Source organism: Amphiura filiformis, chromosome 4 (assembly GCF_039555335.1).
Source record: "Amphiura filiformis chromosome 4, Afil_fr2py, whole genome shotgun sequence".
Lineage (NCBI taxonomy): Eukaryota > Metazoa > Echinodermata > Ophiuroidea > Amphilepidida > Amphiuridae > Amphiura > Amphiura filiformis.
In genome coordinates, this window is record NC_092631.1 from 80,004,419 (window position 1) to 80,024,703 (window position 20,285).

Here is a 20,285-nt window from a genome sequence, read left to right on the forward strand (position 1 = left end):
AGATTTAAAAGTGGCCAGACTAGGTGAAGACGAAGTTTTACAGGTAATTGGTTCCAGAGAGCTGGCACAGAATTGCAGAAGGCATTATCCCCATATGTTGTGTGAGTTCTATTACATTCAAGCAGACACATACCATCAGAAGATGTGTGAGATTTTAGAAGATTTTGTATGTACAGTGGTGTTGTTTCATGTCTACTTTTATAAGCGAATGTGAGTAGTTTGTAGGTAATACGCTCATTTACTGGAAGCCAGTGAAGCTCTTTCAGCAGAGGAGTGGTGTGTTCCATACGGTTTGCCTTGAAAACTGGCAGCTCTGTTTTGTATCTTTTGTTACAGTTGTTCCATATAATAAAGAGTTACAATAATCAATTCGAGAAATAACAAGTGAGCGGACAGCATGGTTGCAAGTATCTTTATCTTCCAAACATGATACCCTACCAGTTTCAATGCTTAATACTATTCATTTCAAATTTAAAATAACATTACTTTTTGAATGCATCACAATATATTCTGTATAAATCTATTTTGATATGTAATATTGTCACTATTCAGTGTTGCAACTGCAATGACATTTTGAATAAATATATATACATTAAAACATGAAATAAACCAGGTATATCAGATTATTGGTAGCTGAATGTAAACAAACAGACACACAATGACATGCTGTCCATATTGGGAGTACACCTCAGTAATCGTTTAGACAGGGTGACATTCCACATGACACATTGGATGAGTTCGTGTGGCAAGCCTTTCAAAGCAGATCATAATAAATCTAATAATCCCCACAGATGAAATCCTCTGAAGAGGACCCGTTTCAATTAATCTTGCAAACAAACATAATGTAAAGCTACACCTATAGTTTTGTATTGGAAGTCCAATATCCGATACCACAGGTATTCGTTATTCAATATGTTATCAATTGATTTCTTGTAATTAGGCCTATTCCATTTTTTCACTCTGATGTCGCAGTGACATTAGTGCGCATTTCATTGTGCGCAGCTTCAAGTAGCTATCGGACGGTCAAAGCGCTGTCGTACGCACGCACATGCTTAAAGATAGATGCTCACGGGAAACAACTGCCTCAACGGGTTGACGTCACTGCCACATCAGGGTGAAAATAATTATAATGTTAGTTGACGAAACTATGTTTTGGTGGCCATTTTATTCGACGTCGAATATGATTGATTTTCTGATATAAACAAAATCAACCACACACCTAATATATCAGCAAGTTATCAGAACAATTGGCAAGTTACAAGAGCAAATCACATCGTCACCTGGCCTCGGTAATTACGACAGAGCTACCGATTAGCCGAGTTTGCCAGGAAGTAACTATCAACGCCAATGCATGTGATACGGCTAATACTTTGCCTGGATCGTTTTGTTAATAATTGATTATAAATGAAGCCGAGGATATGTCTGGATGAAACATATCGTTATATAAGTGCAGCGCAGGTGCTCAATGTACAAAAATGTTACAGCTGTCTTCTGTATGATGTGCGTCTTTTGTATCGCTTGTCGTAAATATTTCACAATAACGCCAATACGTGTCTTATAAATATGTCCCCACACTGTCTAGAATTCTATCTTTGGTCGTGAATAATAGACTGTAAAAGTTAGACTCTTTATTTGTCTACTTGGATCAGCTGAGTCCCTAAGAAAGTTTAGCGTCAGACGAGTACATTAGAAACTAAAAGCAAGCCCAAAACAGACTTTTCAAGCAACACACACTTTAGATTATAGGGTTAACAACAGCTACAGTAGAGTATTTAGCTGCATAATTGAAAACCGTCATGTCCACAACTATAAGCGCGACCATTTGTTTTTTGTAATTCAGCGATATAAATGTGGCATTCATTTGTTTTTGTTAGTTTTCATAGTTTTATATGATTCTTGTATTTAAAACGTTTAATATTGCAAGGATACATCTCGTGTATTCATTGTTCGAATCTACACACGGCAAAAACAGCAGAGCAACACTTAATAAACACTTTAACACTTTAATGGCTCAGTTTTGTATAGTAAGTAAAATATACAAGTAAAATATGAAGATGTTAATGTTTTTAACACACGATAGTGTTAAAAGCACACTTTTACCATATTAATATTGAACTATAATCTAGTCAACTGGACTTACTATTTTTTTGAGTGGGGGAACATTTCACGTCCAATCCTGAACGCATCATCAGCCCTACTGATCATCTGGCGGTAAAAGTTCATTGACCTGTGAAACAGATGTTGTAGTATCACAGGTCACCACCTTTGAGTTCAACCTGAGAGGTATCTTCCTGATCGCGGAACTGTAGGCCCCGGCCAAGTTGTGACGTAAGCCGTCTCCCCTGTTAAGTGAAGGCTCCTCCCGTTTCACGTAAATCGCTTCTTTGTAGTATCACAGGTGGTGACCTGTGATACTACAACATCAGCAACTAAGCTGTGATAAAAGCTGGAAGCAGACTAGTAAGACTGCACCTGCCCTCTGAAGAATTCCAGGGAGGCGCTGTCAACGAGCTGCTAGGGAAGTGTATTCCAAAGTCTGATACCATCTCGGCAGAACGAACATTAGTAAACAGCTGTCCTGGCACGTGATATTTCATAATCTGTATTGTGAGTGCGAATGCTGTCAAGTGATGTAGTTTAGCTATGGATTGACTATAAACTTGGTTGAGCCACTTTAACATGTCAAATGCAGGTGATTACCTGCAAGCAATCCATAAACTGTACTGAGACCGAGGCCTCGTGGGTTTAGCAAAATATATACATGCAGTACATCTTTTATAATGAAAGACGGAGATAAAAAGACTAAATCGCGTCTGACGTCAGGGCAAAGGCGCGCCGTGATTGGTTGCCGACCTGCGTAGTACGGCATTTTCAGTCTAGTTGTCAGAATATTAGACGCGAACTAGTCTTTTTATCTCTGTCTTTCACTATAGGAGCCATTCCATGTCAACTCCTGGGATGTGCACCGCAGCACCTCTTCAATTTTTTTCTTTTTCTGTGTGGTGGTAGATATTGATGACAAATTAAAATCCTGAAAATTTGAGCTTCATACGCTATTTTGTTTTCCCGTGGTATCAATTTGAAATTTAGGGGGATCAGCGTAAAAATGTGTCGCAACGCGAAAGACATACTTTGAAAAGTATGTATCCTGGGGTACTTAATTGTGTAGAGCTCAATTCTGGCATCAGACAACTTGTAACTCCTTTACTTTCAAATGCAACTTTGTCCATCCAGGACCAACTTCGGGGTGTGTCAGAACTCCAAAAGTAAAAATAATTCTTTTGTCCATTTTTTTGCCAGTCGGAACCCTTTGGTAGGACATTACTCTTATCCAATATTGAGTCAATTAGAATAATCTTAGCTGAGATGTTACCCAAAACTCCAATAGTACATTTTTTTTAACATTTTGACCCCCCTGAAAACCAATGTCAGACATGTTGCCCCACCATCAACTTTAGGTATGTTGAAAATATGTTCTTGGACAACATTTCTGAGAAATAGTGGCTTGGGGTCTTGATGACTTTGCATTAAAAACATCAGTCATTCCAGCCACATCAACAAAAAGGGTTGGTTGGTCAGTGGTCATCCCCTCAAATTTTGCTGAAAATCATTTCTAGCATAATGAACACATGGAAAAAAATGAATGCTCAACTCCAAGCGGATTGGGAGATATGGCTTGTCAAACTTTGGCCCAGACCCCCACTTTTTGCTTTCTCGAGTCAGGTCGTTGAATTAGTAGCGTTTTGGGACACTCATATTTTGACTTTGAAAAATGATATTATGCTGAAAAGTACTAACTGGGGTGACTTTTACCCAGAAAAACAGAATCTGGCCTAAAAAGTTATGGGTCTCTCAAAACCTTGTTTCGTTTTGTGAAAATTTATTTGTCAAAAACGAAAAGAAAAGAGGTTTTGAAAGGATTCTGTTTTATACCCTGGAGTAAAATAATCTAATATAATCTAATTCTTGTTATTGCATATGCAATCACAAAACACGTACTTGAAAATCACCTGGGTTTTTTCAGGTGAATCTCCGATATGTTTTAAAGTGATTGCTTTACTGGAATAAAAGGGCCGCTATACGGAGCAAACACCTTCATTTCCATGTCAGTTTTAGAGACCACATCGGTATATGCTCTATTTTCCTTTTTTGGACAAAGCTTCCTATGGAGTTAAAATGTACCTACACACTCTAATCTTCTAATATCTGGGTTGATAAAGGCATTTTTGTGTGCATTTTTACGGCAAGAATGTCAATATTTAACAACTATAACTTTAAAAGTTAATTGAGTATGAACTTCATAATTATTTGCTGTGGAGAATACACGTCACATGTGTATTCAATATAAATGTTCGCCTTTATATCTTGATGTAATATTGGTGGGGGAATGCATTATGTTGGTCATTTTGTGCAATTTTGAAGTAATGCCAATGTATTATGTGGTGAATGTGTAATAAAAAATCAAACATGACAACTTCCTGAAATCAAAGATTTTTGACCTATGACCTCTTGAATACAGCCAAAATTAAGGTTGGAGTCAAATTTCTCTTGAAGTTGATATTTTTGGATGAAAATTGGAACAAAGTCACAAAAAATACATTATCAACTTAAATCAAAATATCTCAGTTCACGACACTTGGCAGAATTTACAGCCGGGTTTACAGAACGAGAAGACTCTATCGATTGATTCTAACATGGCTGTCGCCTTTATCCCAAAATGTTGCCCTCTCTATTATTTAAGAAATAAAGGGTAATGCATGATCCTTTACACGAAAATAATGTGTCCGAGGCAGTAAAACGTAAATAATGGGTGAGGCGCAGCCGAACCCATTATTTAAACGTTTTACTGCCGAGGACACATTATTTGCGTGTAAAGGATAATGCTGCACCCTTTATTTCTATTCTATTACCACAAAATAGTGTGATTTAAAGAGAAAATATCAATTTTTTTGTCCAAATATTTCAAGTTGTTTACCTCAAGGTGGAGCGCATACGCGTAGCCAAAGCGTATGCACATTCCAATAACACAACCTAACATTCCATTCTCCCCTATAAGCAGGTATGCACATACAATAACACACCCCTGACATTCCATTCTCCCCTCCATAAGCAGGTGTGCTGTGCGCTCTGCTGTGCGCTGTGATGATAGAAGAACATAAAGTTCGTTGCCCTTGACACTTTATCGCTAATTAATGGTCTGTCACGTGACGCGTTTCAACAAATCACAGTGCGCGATTTTGAATAATGGGTCGTGGGGTAATAGAATTAGAAATAAACACATCACAAAAAGAAATGCGTGCAGTTTTTCAGAGTCATTGCAACAATGAACGTTTGTTTGATACTACTTGTATAAATGGGGATGATCGTAGAATCACTACTTATTTGTGCTAACAAGTACTATCATTTAAACAAGTGGGCATTTCATTTTAAAGTGCTTATTTCCAAGATTAAAAATATCATTTAAAAAAAGTCATAAACCTTTCTGCTCTGACTCGGAGTTTGATTGACAGATGACGTCAGACGCAAACTAGTCTTTTTATCTTTGTCTATCATTATAAGTGCGGGAATTTTAATAACAGCTAATAAATACGGAAAATAATAATAAAAGTGACTTTCCATTTGTACAATCTGGTGGATAGTGGTTTTTCTGAGTAGCATTTCCTATTCAAATCACATTTCAAAGCGGATTCTTTAATCAGATTTCCTCACATCCTTAAAGGCTGCTTCCGTGGTATTTTTTATTTCCTGGTCCAATCTTATACCTGCGACCATTGCACCTCTCATAATGCGCTCATAATTGTTTGTCCTGGACGCTCCTTGAATCAATTTACTAAGAAACATAGCTTAAAGCTGTTATTCTTTTGTCACTACTCTTCCGGGCAGGTATGTAATCATTTCCAAAAACAATTAATTATTTGTCCTGAAGAATTGCAATGTTAATGTTCCTCCACAAGCATCTCTCTCAGTTAATGCCCTGCGTGTTTCCCAATAAATTACTGTACTGAGCATAAATCCAACTCAATAGGAATAATGTAATCAGAGAGACCATTCACAGACCAAAGTCTGAAATTCCAAAAATGTATGGAAAAATTCCACGCATTATGGTCTGTAGCTGCATTCAACTCCTTTAATATTCATGTTCAAACATCAGTGTGAGCCATGTCATAGAATACGTCAAATTCGGGAAGAACATTAGAATAATGACTAACTCCCAAACGCAGTGTTGAAGTGAAATCCTCATATTAGGTATTTAAAGTCATGACCTCATTTTTCTCACAATTTCACAATTTTTCAAAATTGCCAACATTGATAGGAGTGGATCAGACCGTGTCACATAATACAGCACAGTGAAATAAAACTACTTTTGTCACAGGTAGGCTAAAATGTGAATGCCATTCGGAATTCAGATTAGAAACGGGACTCTAAACGTCAGAAATTGATGGGAAACATCTTACTAGGAGCTTTTAGGTTACTGCTGATTGGGGAATGTCATGGTGTACAAGTATGTTAGATTTTGTTACATATAGGTCAAAGTATGAGCAAATCTACCTCACTATGAATCCTCACCGGATGTGAATCGTCGAAAATGTATGGCAGATGTATTTTAGGATAGCACTGATTAAGACTAAAACCCCGATTACCTGGCAATCTCCTCATTTGGGTCATAAGTGCCGATATCACTCAACTTGATACTTGTAATGAAACCGGGTGCTATTCCAATCTTATTTAACTTAACACTTTATCTAAAGACATTACTCGTGCTTACCATTTTAGTTATAATTTGTATCTTGGGATTGTTTTTTTTTTTCGATACTGAAGAATCCAAGTTAACTATAAATCGTTCCCTTACATTGCGCTGACATGCCAGATGATGTGGCTATCGATTGCTTTCGTAAGGCAAAGCCGTTTGCCATGGTCGCTACCAGCTCAGGGCACACCAAGGGTTATACAGGAACGGTTTATAGTTAACCTGTATTCGTCCGTATGCAGACATCTAGATAACAATACCTGAATAAGATTCCAGAGATGCGACGACTGTGCTGTTGGTTCTGTTACAATGGAGCATCCAGCACCTAAGATGACCACTTTAGTAGTAGATGCATTGTAAAGCTCTCTATACATCATATCTGTACCAATGCCACCATTACACTGCATGAGAATGGAAAAGGGAGAACAATACATTTTAGTGATAACGATAAATGCTCGCCTTGAAAGTGAACGCAATTATACCTGAGGACACAAAAGAAATGAACCCACAATTCATCAAGTGGGACAATTGCTAAAAAATTACCAAAAATTATATTTGTGTTAGCCCTACAGAACATTTTAATGAACGTATTTATTCTTTAACGTTGTGCAATCCAAACATTAAATCGTTCTTGAAGTGTTGATAATGACAAATTATCATATTTGACCAATAACATTCCACGGTATGATGTAATATTCGATTTTCACTTTTCTCCCAATAAGAAGTAACTTAACGTCTGCTCTTATATATCATTATCTTGTTTTGCCGGTAACCATGGTAACTTATTAATGCTGAATTTAGTTCATTGTATTGGGAAAACCTAAAAAACTAATGAAGTGCATTATTGCATTGTATTTCGACAGAAAGTAGTACCCATAGTGCTGATTGATTACTCCAAGCGAGATAGGGCATCTATTTTGCTAGACTATTTTGATCTAGACATTCTTAATCATTCATTGTTAAAAGTTTAATTTCAATCCAATAAGAGATGATCAAAACGGAACTCCTCCAAGGTAACTATTATACCACTGTCAAATCTCATAAAGGAGAAAATGAACACAGACAGGAGCTTCCATGATGTTGGATATAATGCATCAATCGAATATTTACCAAATATATACATAACCAAGTAATAAATATTTTATTTTCAAATGCTGTAAATGGGCGTCAGGACATACAAATATTGGTTTAAGGGCCGTTAACTTGCAATTAACCTTATTTTCCCCGGTGTACTAAACACAGTCAAGGTACGGAGCGCTCAGATGACTTGTACTACTCTTTTCGTGCACTCATTAAAAAAATATTCACCTACCATCTCACCATAGGCAAGGCTCGTCGTTCAAACTTCAGTGGTAGGAATCTCCTTAGTAAAGCGTGTGGCAAAAAAATACACCAGTATTACAAGTGCATGGGAATATTTCTGAAAACTAGGTTACTTAGTTAAGGGTATGATATCTTGTAATTCAAGATTGCGTGTATTGATTATGTTATTGTTTCAGACAAAGTCTTGAGCTGATTTGCTATGGATCTGACCTTCAAGATCTACACTTCTATTGTTTCTTAAAAACAACTTAAAAATGATTAAGTATTAAGGGTTCGGAGAGCGATATTTTCACGTATTTTTGTGGGACCTTGAATACAAGGAATGTCCTTCTGATATCAAACAATTTTGATTTTTTGATATTCGCGATATAATACACATTTTATGACAAATGATTAAAAATTGATTTATAAATAAAATGCACATTTCTCGAGGTAAATTGCATAATAATATGTACTTAGCTGTATGTAGCTGGGATAAAAAGCCGTCCATCATATATAATTTTTCCCCAAAACACCAAAGTTTTTTTTTTGGGACAAAATGTATATCTTCACTATATACACTTTACAAATACATACACTTTAAGTACATATTAATTAGATTTATAAAGTTTACTTCAAGGACTGATAAATATCAAAAATAAAAAAACAACATATAATTTGTATTATATCGCGCATTTCAAAAAATCAAAAGTATTTGGTATCAGAAGGAGATTCTTCGTATTCAGAATGCAATTCGATATATCTGATGTGCTTTATCATGTTTATATTAAATGAAGAAAATGTATTAAACTATTATTTTGGCGCCAACACTTTCTCTCGAACCTACCTTAAATGTTATTTTCTTCGATAAATCAATGGGATTGATACATAGTTTCTTTTAGTCAATATTATTAAAAGGTGCCGCAACTATAGATCACGATTATCCATTTGTGTAATATATTTATTGCATACTGCACAAGTCATTGAATAAACTAAAAGCATCCTTTAAAAGCAGGGATTTCTATAGACGTTTATTGCAATTGCTAATCATGAAAGTCAATTTTACGCGATACAAGCTTGATATGTGCGAAACTGTCAAAAGTGGCCCAACTCGTTTTCTGTTAGTTAGTTAATTGAGCATAGCGTTTGAGCTCGAACTAGTAAAGAAAGCAAGTAAAGATTACTACTGATACCATTGCGTGTAATATTTTTGTGACGATCTCTTTTATTGTTTTCTAAAAAAGCGAAATTGCAATTGTGTATTTTTATTTTTACAAAGTTAAACTAAGTAAAATAAAGTGGCTGAAGGCAATATTTACTTCACACATCCAAAATAATGTGTACATTCGTTCGTTGTGCTTTCGCGTCGGACTAATGTGAACGATATTCGGTACAGCATTAGGTTAATGCCGTACTAAATTTGAAGGGGATTATTTGAAATGCATTTATTTAAAAACCTGTTTGTAATAATGTTCAACGCAATGTCACTGTTTAAAATAAAAATAATTTTGAACGTCCTAAAAATAAATTTATTTTGTTTCCTTTCATCATAAAGAGACCATTTTTATTTCCGACTTATTTTTAGAAGTAGAAAACAAACCGTCCCACAAGAATAACACTACTCATTTATTTTTATTTTCTTTGATGTATAAATGCCCACCTATTATGTAAACCTTCCCCGCTGTTACCTACTTGGCACCAAAAGTAGTGAATGACATTATGTCATAGAAATGATCAAGACATTCGATTTTTTGAAATGTAATTTAAATTTTTTGATTAAATAATATTATTCATAGAAAAACCGCGTATTGATTTAAAAAATACTACTTCCATATGAGACTAAAATGAAAAAATAAAAAACACTAGTGTTTGATGTAATCGCTGCGAATGTACTGTTGTGATTGGATTCTAATAAGTGGTTCGATCAATAATTTGACGTATCAAATTTCTGATTGCTATTACGTAAAAATTAGCTTCCGAGGCTATTGACATTTTATGTATTAGTTTAAAATATGAAATACAATGCCGAACCATGGACATTATGTTATGTATAGCTCTATGGAAGACCTAAGCATAAGGTGGGTTCGATTGGAACATTCTATCCAGAACCAATCACAAATATTTGCGCCCAACTTGACAACCATTCCAAAAAGATAAAGCTGGATCATCAGTTTTCCCTCAGGCGCACTGAGAAAACTGATATGTACATCCACGTTCACGTCGAATTGGTATATATTTGAATAGTGCAAGAATCTTTGTTGTTTAGATGCAAAATAAGAATTGAAAAGAAGCAGACTGGAGTGTGCCTCTGGTAACATTGGTGTTGGTTTGATTTTGATATATTTGTCACGAATATTGTCTCGTTTGTATTGTTTGCTGTGATTGCATACCGATGTTTACTCGTTGATATTTGTGTAAATCGTGCTCATAATTTGTATCGCTCCAGGATATTATATTCCTATACAATGTCACCTTTAGAGATAGCATAAAGGTTGCAACAAACAAAATGAGAATGAATATATTATCAAACATTTCACCTAATGATTGTAAAATTTCAAAGTTTTAGGGGCCTGAGCTTTCGATCCTAGCAGGATCTTTATCAAAGGCAGAGTCAATCACTACTTATTGCTGTTGTGAGTTTTACTTGGTCGTCAGGATAAATCATAAGCTACTACTACATAAATGTTAAAATCGGTGGTCCACAAGCGTAGATATGAACAATTGCGTAAAGTATTCCTAAAACAACTTGGGCCACTTTCGTATCTTTGTGTAGCAAAAGTGGCCGAATTGAATCATGAACCATCTGGTCGGTGCTCTTATGACGTTTAAATAAATATCATATTATTTAATTACAAATGTTAACTAAGTGAAAGAAAAACATGAAGAACCTTTGCTTTTGTTCTAAATTCTTTGACGATCAAACTGGCTAAGTGCACACATTGAAAAAAAAGGTAGCCCATCTCGAACGATTAAGCAAAATCAGGCATAGCGTTTGAACCTGAATTATGAAAGGAACCAAGTAAAGTGTTTCTGTTAGAAAAGATATTACGGATTCTACTGCATATCACATTTACGCCATGACCCTTTTATTTTTTGCTGAAAAGCAAAAATGCAATTACTAGTCATGAATGTCAATTTTACGCTTGGTATGTGCGAAATTGTCAAAAGTAGCCCAACTCGTTTATTTGCAGTCGTCCTTTCACTTTACAGGTCGACAATATTGGATTTTACCTTGTATTTCGCAAAATGTTAAAAGTAAACACAATAGAAAATACAACATCGGATTTGATTTTAATATTAGAATACAATGGATGTCTATTATTGTGCAAAGACAAAATATGGGCACATTTTATGAAAATGGAAGAAAAAGAAAGAAGGAAAGAAATGAAGAAAGAAAGAAAGAAAGAAACAATGAAACAAAAAAAGAAAGAAAAAAAACAAAAAAGACACAAAGACACAAAGAAAGAAAAGAAAGAAAGAAAGAAAGAAAGAAAGAAAGAAAGAAAGAAAAGAAAGAACTTTAAATACTCTCTTAATGTAAAAGAGTGAAAATCACTCTTTTACATTAAGTGAAAATATTACACTCTCAAAAGAGTGCTTTCTCACTCTTAAAAAGACTGAAACCCACTCTCAAAAGAGTGGAAATGAAATTATTACTCTCACTCCAAACAAGTGGTAATTCACTCTTAATTGAGTGAAAAATAATCAATCTTTTTAGAGTGAATTATATTATTCTCTTGTCACTCGAATAGGAGCCAATTTTACTCCATAAGAGTGAAAATCAGTTCACTCTTGATAGGGAGTAACAATTTCACTCTTTTACATTTAGAGAGTACCGTCGATGTTTGATAACAAATATATTCATGCCAATGACGTATGATGGCGCTTTTGTTAAAAAGGTTACTTCATCATATTTTGTCTTGCAGATGGAAGCAGCCAGGCCAGCAAGTGATAATTATTTTAGTGCAATGCAAAATGGCTAACTGCAGAGGGTTGGATTTGAATATCACTATTCTGAACATGTGAAAAAGATAAGCACTCGAACAAAAGCATTTTACAGATTTTAAGAATGTTACAAATGTTTAAATGTTGTTAGCGTGTAGAGTTATCCTGTGGTAACCTGTCTACTTAAGTAAAACCTTACTGAGAAACAAAACTAAACACTTCGAACCTGAAAACTAATTCTTAGACTTAGATCATCAGTGAAGTCTTCTGGTAATCCAGCATCTCTGGTTGTCAATGTAAACTCAAGGAGTTGTGTATATGCTGGCTATTGAAAACTTACATTCTTTGCAAAGCTGAACCAACGTGTAACAAATTCAAAATGTGTTTTACTTACAACCGACTGTCTTCAACTTTTTGACTTTTTTATTTCAACTTTTTGCTATGTTTTTGACAATAAACTATGCTTCAAAACCAAGATATTTAGATTCTTTTCATGAGTGACTAGTCACATCGATTCTCTTGAGTGCACACTAGTCCCTGATATTAATATTTGGATTATTCCGCTAAATGCACTAAAAGCATATGTAACAATGTACAGACAGGGTAAATCTAACGCAACATCAAATTGAGAATAACGCACATGGCAAATTCTAATGCTTTCAACTTTGGTTATTCCTGTGGTGTTATTCCGCAGTGGATTTTGTATCACATTATACTCTGTTGTTACTTTGATAACATGCTAGTGCGACACCGTGGTATCCTCTTGGATCTATGTTTTGTAGTTTCTCTGTGATATTTTGCGCCTCTTCTGTTTACGATGCATACTCTCTTTGAAATTGGAATATGTAATGCAAATATATATCCTACTACACAATCAGTTTTAAAAAGTACACTAGAGTAATAGAGTGACATTATGTTATACAGTATCAGTGAATAGAATCCGACAGCTTCCATCGGCCACAAGCATGTGTCACTTGAAAAAGACAAACTATTAGTGTTTGCTAGCTTCTATGTTAATTTCCAGAAAACAAGAGTAATTTCGTTTTGTGCTCTAGGACATGCGACTGAACAATAGATTAATTATACTGAGAAATATATGAATTGACACTCATTAGTTACAGTATTTTCCTAAACACAACACAAAATGAAACTCCTCACTTACAAAACCCGTCATAAATGTAAACCTGCTCATGTTATAAAAATTTGATTGACACGGTCGTGTGCAGCATCTTGTTAACACCAATTTGCTTCCAAAAGCTCTCTATTGACAAAGATTGATACCAGTAAATTTGGCGCATTTTCAAACATTTTTACCCGCACATAGGAACTAAGAGAGATGATCGTATGGGAGAACTTGTTATTTAAAAAAGACTTTTTTTTAAATCAGTGGCTTTCATGAGATTAAGTTTGGAGATAGCGAGACAACGCCAAATCTATGATATGCATTTATTTTAAAACCGAAATCTAGTTGTTATAATCTTCAACGCCATGTAATTGTTTTAAATTACAATAATTTGGAACGACCTAAAATGTTTTAGGACGTAGTTTTTGGAAGTAGTAATAAAAGTACTCCATTATTTTTATTTTCTTTGTAAATTTTACGTATGACGTAAACTTTACCCGCTGTTACAAATTACTTGGCACCATAAGTAGTGATTGACATTATGAGTGTCATAGAAATGTTAGAATGATAAAGACGTTCGATATTTTGGAAAGTATTTTTAAAATTAATGATTACATAATATTATACCTAAAAAAAACGTCTACTGATTTCAAAATACTACTTACACTACTAGAATAAAATATGAAACTGAAATAAAATAAAAAGTAGTGTTTCATAAATCCATACGAATGCACTATTTTGATTGGATTCTAATATTAAAATTAATATTTTTGTGTTGAATGACTGTTTAAACTTACTATGCAATATTAAAGTGGTTCGATCAATAATTTACGTATCACATTTTGGGTTTTCATTACTTACAAATAAACTTCCGAGGCCATTGACATTCTGTCATATTAGTTTAAGAATTTGAAAATACATTATCTTATGTCCTTGGCAGGACTAAGTACAACGTTGGCTCGATTCAAACATTCTATCCAGAGCCAATCACAAATATTTGCACCCCACTTGACAACCATTCCTAAAAGATAATGCTGACTCGTCAGTTTTCCCTGAGGCGCACTGAGAAAACTGATATGTACAGCCACGTTTATGGCGAATTGGTATTTGTACACTACAAGAATATTTGTTATTATTTAGATACAAAACAAGATGAAGAATTCAAAAGAAGCAGATTGAGTGTGTTTATCTTGTAACATTGGTGTTGGTTTGAGTTTGATACATTTTGTCACGAACTCTGTCTCGCTTTTGTTTGTTCGCTCTGATTGTATACTTCTTTATACTGGATGGCATTTGTGTAAATCGTACTCATATTTTCATCGCTTCAGGATATTTCATTACACTACAATGTCAGGTTTTCAGATAGCATCTATCAGAAAAAGATATAAAATATCACCAAATAACAAAGTACTTGTGTGCATGTGTCAGTTAAACTTTGATTGTGGAATGTGTGTGAATTGGCTGCAAGACCGTCCATATTGTCCTTTAAATATGATAAAACTATAGAAGACAAGACCTAATTCCCTTTAATGATGGTCATATTAACTAATATACAGTCGTCACAGGTCGCTAATATTTATGTTATAACTGGTACTTCGCAAAATATTAATAATATTATTAAACATCCCTTGTGGACATACAATGCATTGCAGTTGGTTTTATGCTACAATACAATGGATGTATATTAATGTTCAAACACAAATCCAGCACATTTGATGAAAATGGACAACATAAATACCAAACATGTTTGATAACAAAAATGTATTGGTGCTGATGACGTATGATGATATTTTTTGTTAAAAGGTCAACTTCATACTTTGTCATTTAGATGGAAGCAGCCAGAAGAGCATTATGAGAATCATTTTAGCGCAGAGGGTTGGATTTCTATCGTCCTCCTGAACATCTAGAAAAGGAATGCATTCGACTAAAAGCACATTTTGAGAATGGTACAAATTTTGAAACTTTGTTAGCTGAAGAGTTATCATGTAACCTTCTTAAAGGGGGGTAACCCTATTGGTTTTGGATATGGATTGTCTTTAAAATTACATAATAATATCAAATATCGCCCCCTTTATGCTGCTTTGTGAAAAAACGAGAGCATTTTCAGCGTAAATGTGAATAAATAGCCAAATTTGCAATCCAATACCTTGGTATACGTGAATTGCATTCTGGGCAGGCAAGCAACAACAACAAGTCCCGTTCGTATGACGAATGCATGACATGCTGTACAATGCCCAGCCCGTATTGAACGGAAAATATTTATTGTTTTTTTCGTACCGTTTCAGAAAAAAAAGAAACAAAATATATTTCCCCTTGCAATATGTACATTTCAAATGAATATAAAAATGTTTGGGTTAAAAATGGAGAGGAAAAAAGTCTTCCGATACCGGATTTTGAACCGGGTACCTCACGGGTGAAGCATGATGCGCTAACTAATTGAGCTAATCGGCCCACTACGTGCGACGTGGAAGTTTTATAAATATATACGGCGCACAGTCTCCTCAGCAGTTGGTGTGGTTCGCTTTTTTCACAGAATGTGTATGACGCGAAACCAAAGTAGCTGTTGAGGAGACCCATGATTCGCAATTCATTCCCTACCCAGAAATCCGAAGTAAGTTTTAGTATTTACAAACTGGTAGCCTGTAAAAGCCGCTGTGTTTCATGATTTCTCCGGAAATACATCGACTTGGAGCGTCAAATTTCAGGATAGTAATGAGAAAAATAGTATCTATCATGTAATACCAAAACCTCATCAACAATGAAAAAAATCGGGGGGATGATGCTGTCGATCGGGTAACGGACCTTTAAAGTGGGGGACGCTAGAAACAAAACACTCCGAACCTGACTACTAATTCTTACACAGGGAAAGGATTGTTGAAAACTTTTGAAATCATCAGTGAGGTCTTCCAGTAATCCAGTATCTTTGATTGTCAATATAACATGTAATAACCACCATGTTTATGAAGCCAAAACCACTGACCTGGTAAGGGAATTGATCAAATTGTACCATAGACCCTAGCTTTTGCAGGGCCTATAATTCTACAGAACACTACCTGACTGCTATTAATGGAGCTATGTGCACCATGGGGTTAACAGTCTATACAGTGAAAAACATACAGCAAGCCAAATAATTAAGGTACCAGTTACGTTCACCCCTGTATATCCTATATAAAGTCAATTTGTAGACAGAAAGTTGACGAAACACACACACTGGATCTCTAAAGATGCACTCCCGTGAAATATATAACATAAAATAAAACAAACGAAGACGGGAAACAGTTGTAAAGTCAGATATGTCATAATTGGAACCTTTTGGAATCTTTTAGCTCATTCGTTGAAATTGTTCAAGAAATAAAGACACGACGATCCAAAAACCCAAGGAAGATCCAAATTTAAAAGTTGCAGTTTGCCACATTGCATGCCCTATTGAATTGTACACAAAGCGTTCGCGAACAAGAGAACTAGCGCCGTGCTTTCATTGATTAGCCCGGAAAAACTAGCGTCGTGCTTTCATTGATTAGAACACAAAAGTGCAACTTTTTATTTCGTATCTTCATTAGGTTTTGGATAAAGATTACAGGCATCGACTTTTTGTTTGACACATTTGTCTTTATTTAGGATATACAGGGGTGAACACAACAGGTACCTCAATTCTTTTGCTTACTGTATACGAAGCTACCTAATATAGGCCAAGAGCCGGCCAAAAGCATTAGTCAAAATTATACACAAAGGTTAAAATAGCACATAACAAGCTGAATTTTCAGGATATATCGAGAAATACATGTAGAATAACACTCTTCCTAGGCTACGGTACTAGCGCTACAAGTCAGAGCAGAACTGGGAAGCTGCGGGTGCATTATGTACAACAAGGGGCTCTTTCGCAATTTTTCATTCAAGCTGATAGGACGGGATATTGAAAGCTCCAATTCGATAACTGATCTAAAAGGAAGATACTTTTTTACTCTACAAATAACACCAATACGTTTTGATACATTTGAAGAAAGATAACTAACATGCTCATCCCAAGTAAGATCTGGATCAAATGTAACTCCTAAATACTTATACTTATCAACTCTTTCAATGCTCACACTTTTATAAATGAGGGATATGTTTTTATAATTAATTAAAGCTTGCCTCGTTCCAAACAACATCAACTTAGTTTTCTTGTATTTAGAGTTAAAATGATTAGACTGAAACCAGTCAGCAATTTTCTTTAAATTTGCATTAAGATTATTTTCCAGAACAGTGGGGTCAGATGAGCTTACTAAAAGAGTAGTATCATCTCCATACATCACACACTTACAACTACTACTTACGGCCTCTGATAATGAATTCACAAATATTATAAATAATAAGGGTCCCAATATTGAGCCCTGTGGAACGCCAATATCAATATTTTTAAAGTTTGATAGAGAAGAATTTATATTTACAGCTTGAGATCTACCATTAAGATAAGATCGAAACCAAATAAGAGCTTTACCTTTGATACCATATGAGTTAAGTTTTTGAATAAGAAGGTCATGGTTAACAGTATCAAAAGCCTTCTTTAAATCTAAAAAGAATGAAAGAAAGACATGGAATCTGAAATATTTGACGAAAAGCAAGAATGTTCAATTTACGCGGTACAAACTTCATGTGAACATGGCCCAAAACGGCCCAACTTGGACGATTAAAATCAGGCATAGTGTTTGAACCTGAATTAGCAAAAAAACATGTTATAAAGCGTTTCTGTTGGCCAAGATTTTACTGATTCTAAATTACGCAATGGTCCCTTTTAAAATGCAATTGCTAATAATGAAAGTCAATTTTATGCGATGCAAGCTTGATATGGGCAAATATGTCAATAGTGATCCAATTCGTTTTCTGGGTGAGTTAGTTAATTGAGCATAGCGTTTGAGCCGGAACTAGTAAAGGAACCAAATAAAGATTTTATGTAAGCTACGATGTTACTGATTCCACTGTATATAACATTGTTACCATGATCTCTTTTATTGTTTTCTAAAAAGGGAAATTGCAATTGTATAATTTTTATTGTTACAGTAAGTATATCAGGAAAAGATAAAAATATTGTCAAATAGCAAAGTACTTGTGTGCATGTGCATGTGCATTGTGGAATGTGTGTATGATTTGTTTAACTGAATTTAACTTCATCTTTTGCCTTGCAGATGGAAGCAGCCAGGCCAGCAAATAATGATTGTTTTAGTACAATGCAAAATGGCTGACTACAGAGGTTTGGATTTGAATATCGTTCTTCTGAGCATGTAGAAAAGATCAACATCGACCAAAAGCACTTTACAGATTTTGAGAGTGGTACAAATACTTAAATGTTGTTAGCATGGAGAATTATACTGTGGTGACCTGCCTACTTAAGTAAAACCTTAGAAAAAAATACTTCGAACCTGAAAACTAATTCTTAGACAGGTAAAGGATTGTTGCAGACTTTGCAGATCATCAGTGAGGTCTTCCATTAACCCAGCGTATCTGGTTATCAATGTAAACTTAAGGAGGTGTGTATATGCTGGCAATTGCAAACTTACATTCATTGCATAGCTGAACCAACATGAAACAAATTCGAACTGTGTTTTACTTACAACTGACTGTATTCAACATTTTGACTTTATTCCTTCAACTTTTTGTTATGTTTTTGACAATAAACTATGTTTCAAAACAGAGATATTTCGATTCTTTCCACGAGTGACTAGTCACAACGACTCTTTGGGGTGCACACTAGTCCCTGATATTAATATTTGGATTACTCCACTAAATGCACTAAAAGCATATGTAACAAAGTACAAACAGCGAAAATCTTCTCGAGATACTGTGCAAAATAATGCATGTACATACAATTTCACTCCCAATCAGTGATACGCGTTTTTTACCCTATAATTAGTTGTAATCATTGCAGTACGTATCTGTAATTTTAAATGTAATTAAAGGAGCGAGTGTATGCTGGCATTGAAAAGCAAACATTCGTTGCAAAGTTATACATTCAACTGTGTATCTTGGCTTGTGTGTATTATTTTTAATGATTTGTTTACCTTTTTTACAACCATCTGCCTTCAACCATTTCAAAGCATGTAGTTTCTGATATTTTGCGCCTCTTCAGTTTTACGATACATACTCTCTGATATTGATATTGGAATATGTAATGCAAATATATATCCTACTACACAATCAGTTTCTAAAAAGTACATTAGAGTGTGACATTTTGTTATAAACTGCACAATACACTTAACAGTATTAGTGAATAGAATCCGACAGCTTCCATCGGCCGCAAGCATGTGTCACTTGAAAAACTATTATTGGGTCAAGTTAAAGCTTCATATGCTTTATGCAAAATGACGTCATACAATGAACGCGTTTTGCAAGCTTCTAAGTCAATTTCCCGAAAACAAATGTAATTTCGTTTTGTCATCTTGGACATGTTACTGAATAATAAATATATGAATTGACACCCATGAATTACAGTATTTTACTATATTGATTGAGAAAAAGGGAGATTTGGCATGATGGAATACCACATTCAAATCAACGTTCGTGATCTACTCTGAAGAAATTAATACAAGCGAAATAATCATATCCTTGTTATGTTTACAAAAATGAAAATTCAATTAATATTGCCACAAAATTACCATTTTATAACCATGGCAACTTAATTTAATGGGAACTTTAATCAACTAATTAAAATCCAAATATTATTTCAAAAAGAATGAAGTTGCATTGAATCTTGACCAAAAAGTACCCATAGTTTTGATCGAATACACCAAGTGAAATACGTGTAGTGGCATCTGTTTTGTTAGACTGTTGTGATCTGTCCATTAGTTGTTATTCATTCTGAAAAGTTTAATTTCGATTTAAAAAGTGATGATAAAAATGGACTCCTACAAGGTAACATATCTCATAAAGGAGAAAATGGGACACAGTGCACAGGAGCTTACGAATTGTAATATTAATTCATTAAGTATTCAGTATTTTCTAATATTTAATATTAAATATTGATAACAAACAGCTATTTGTTGGCAATTACAAGTACCATTAATAACAAGACACGTACAAATTAAAATTAAAAATAGGTAGGGCTTATATTATATCTATATTCTTATTATTATCAACTGGCTTTGCTGCATGAAATTAATTACCTACTTCGACGAGCATAAAATGATATAC

The 20,285-nt window shown here is 34.7% G+C and overlaps 1 protein-coding gene across 1 annotated transcript in view; it reads right to left on the minus strand.

Annotated features, from left to right (window-relative positions):
* The window catches only part of LOC140151484 (gamma-aminobutyric acid type B receptor subunit 2-like), a 108,221-nt gene that overhangs the window by 50,944 nt on the left and 36,992 nt on the right, over window positions 1–20,285 (minus strand). The window contains exon 2 of the mRNA XM_072173835.1: window positions 7,009–7,149. Coding sequence (XP_072029936.1) covers window positions 7,009–7,149 — 141 coding nt within the window. The remainder of the gene's footprint in view (window positions 1–7,008; window positions 7,150–20,285) is intronic.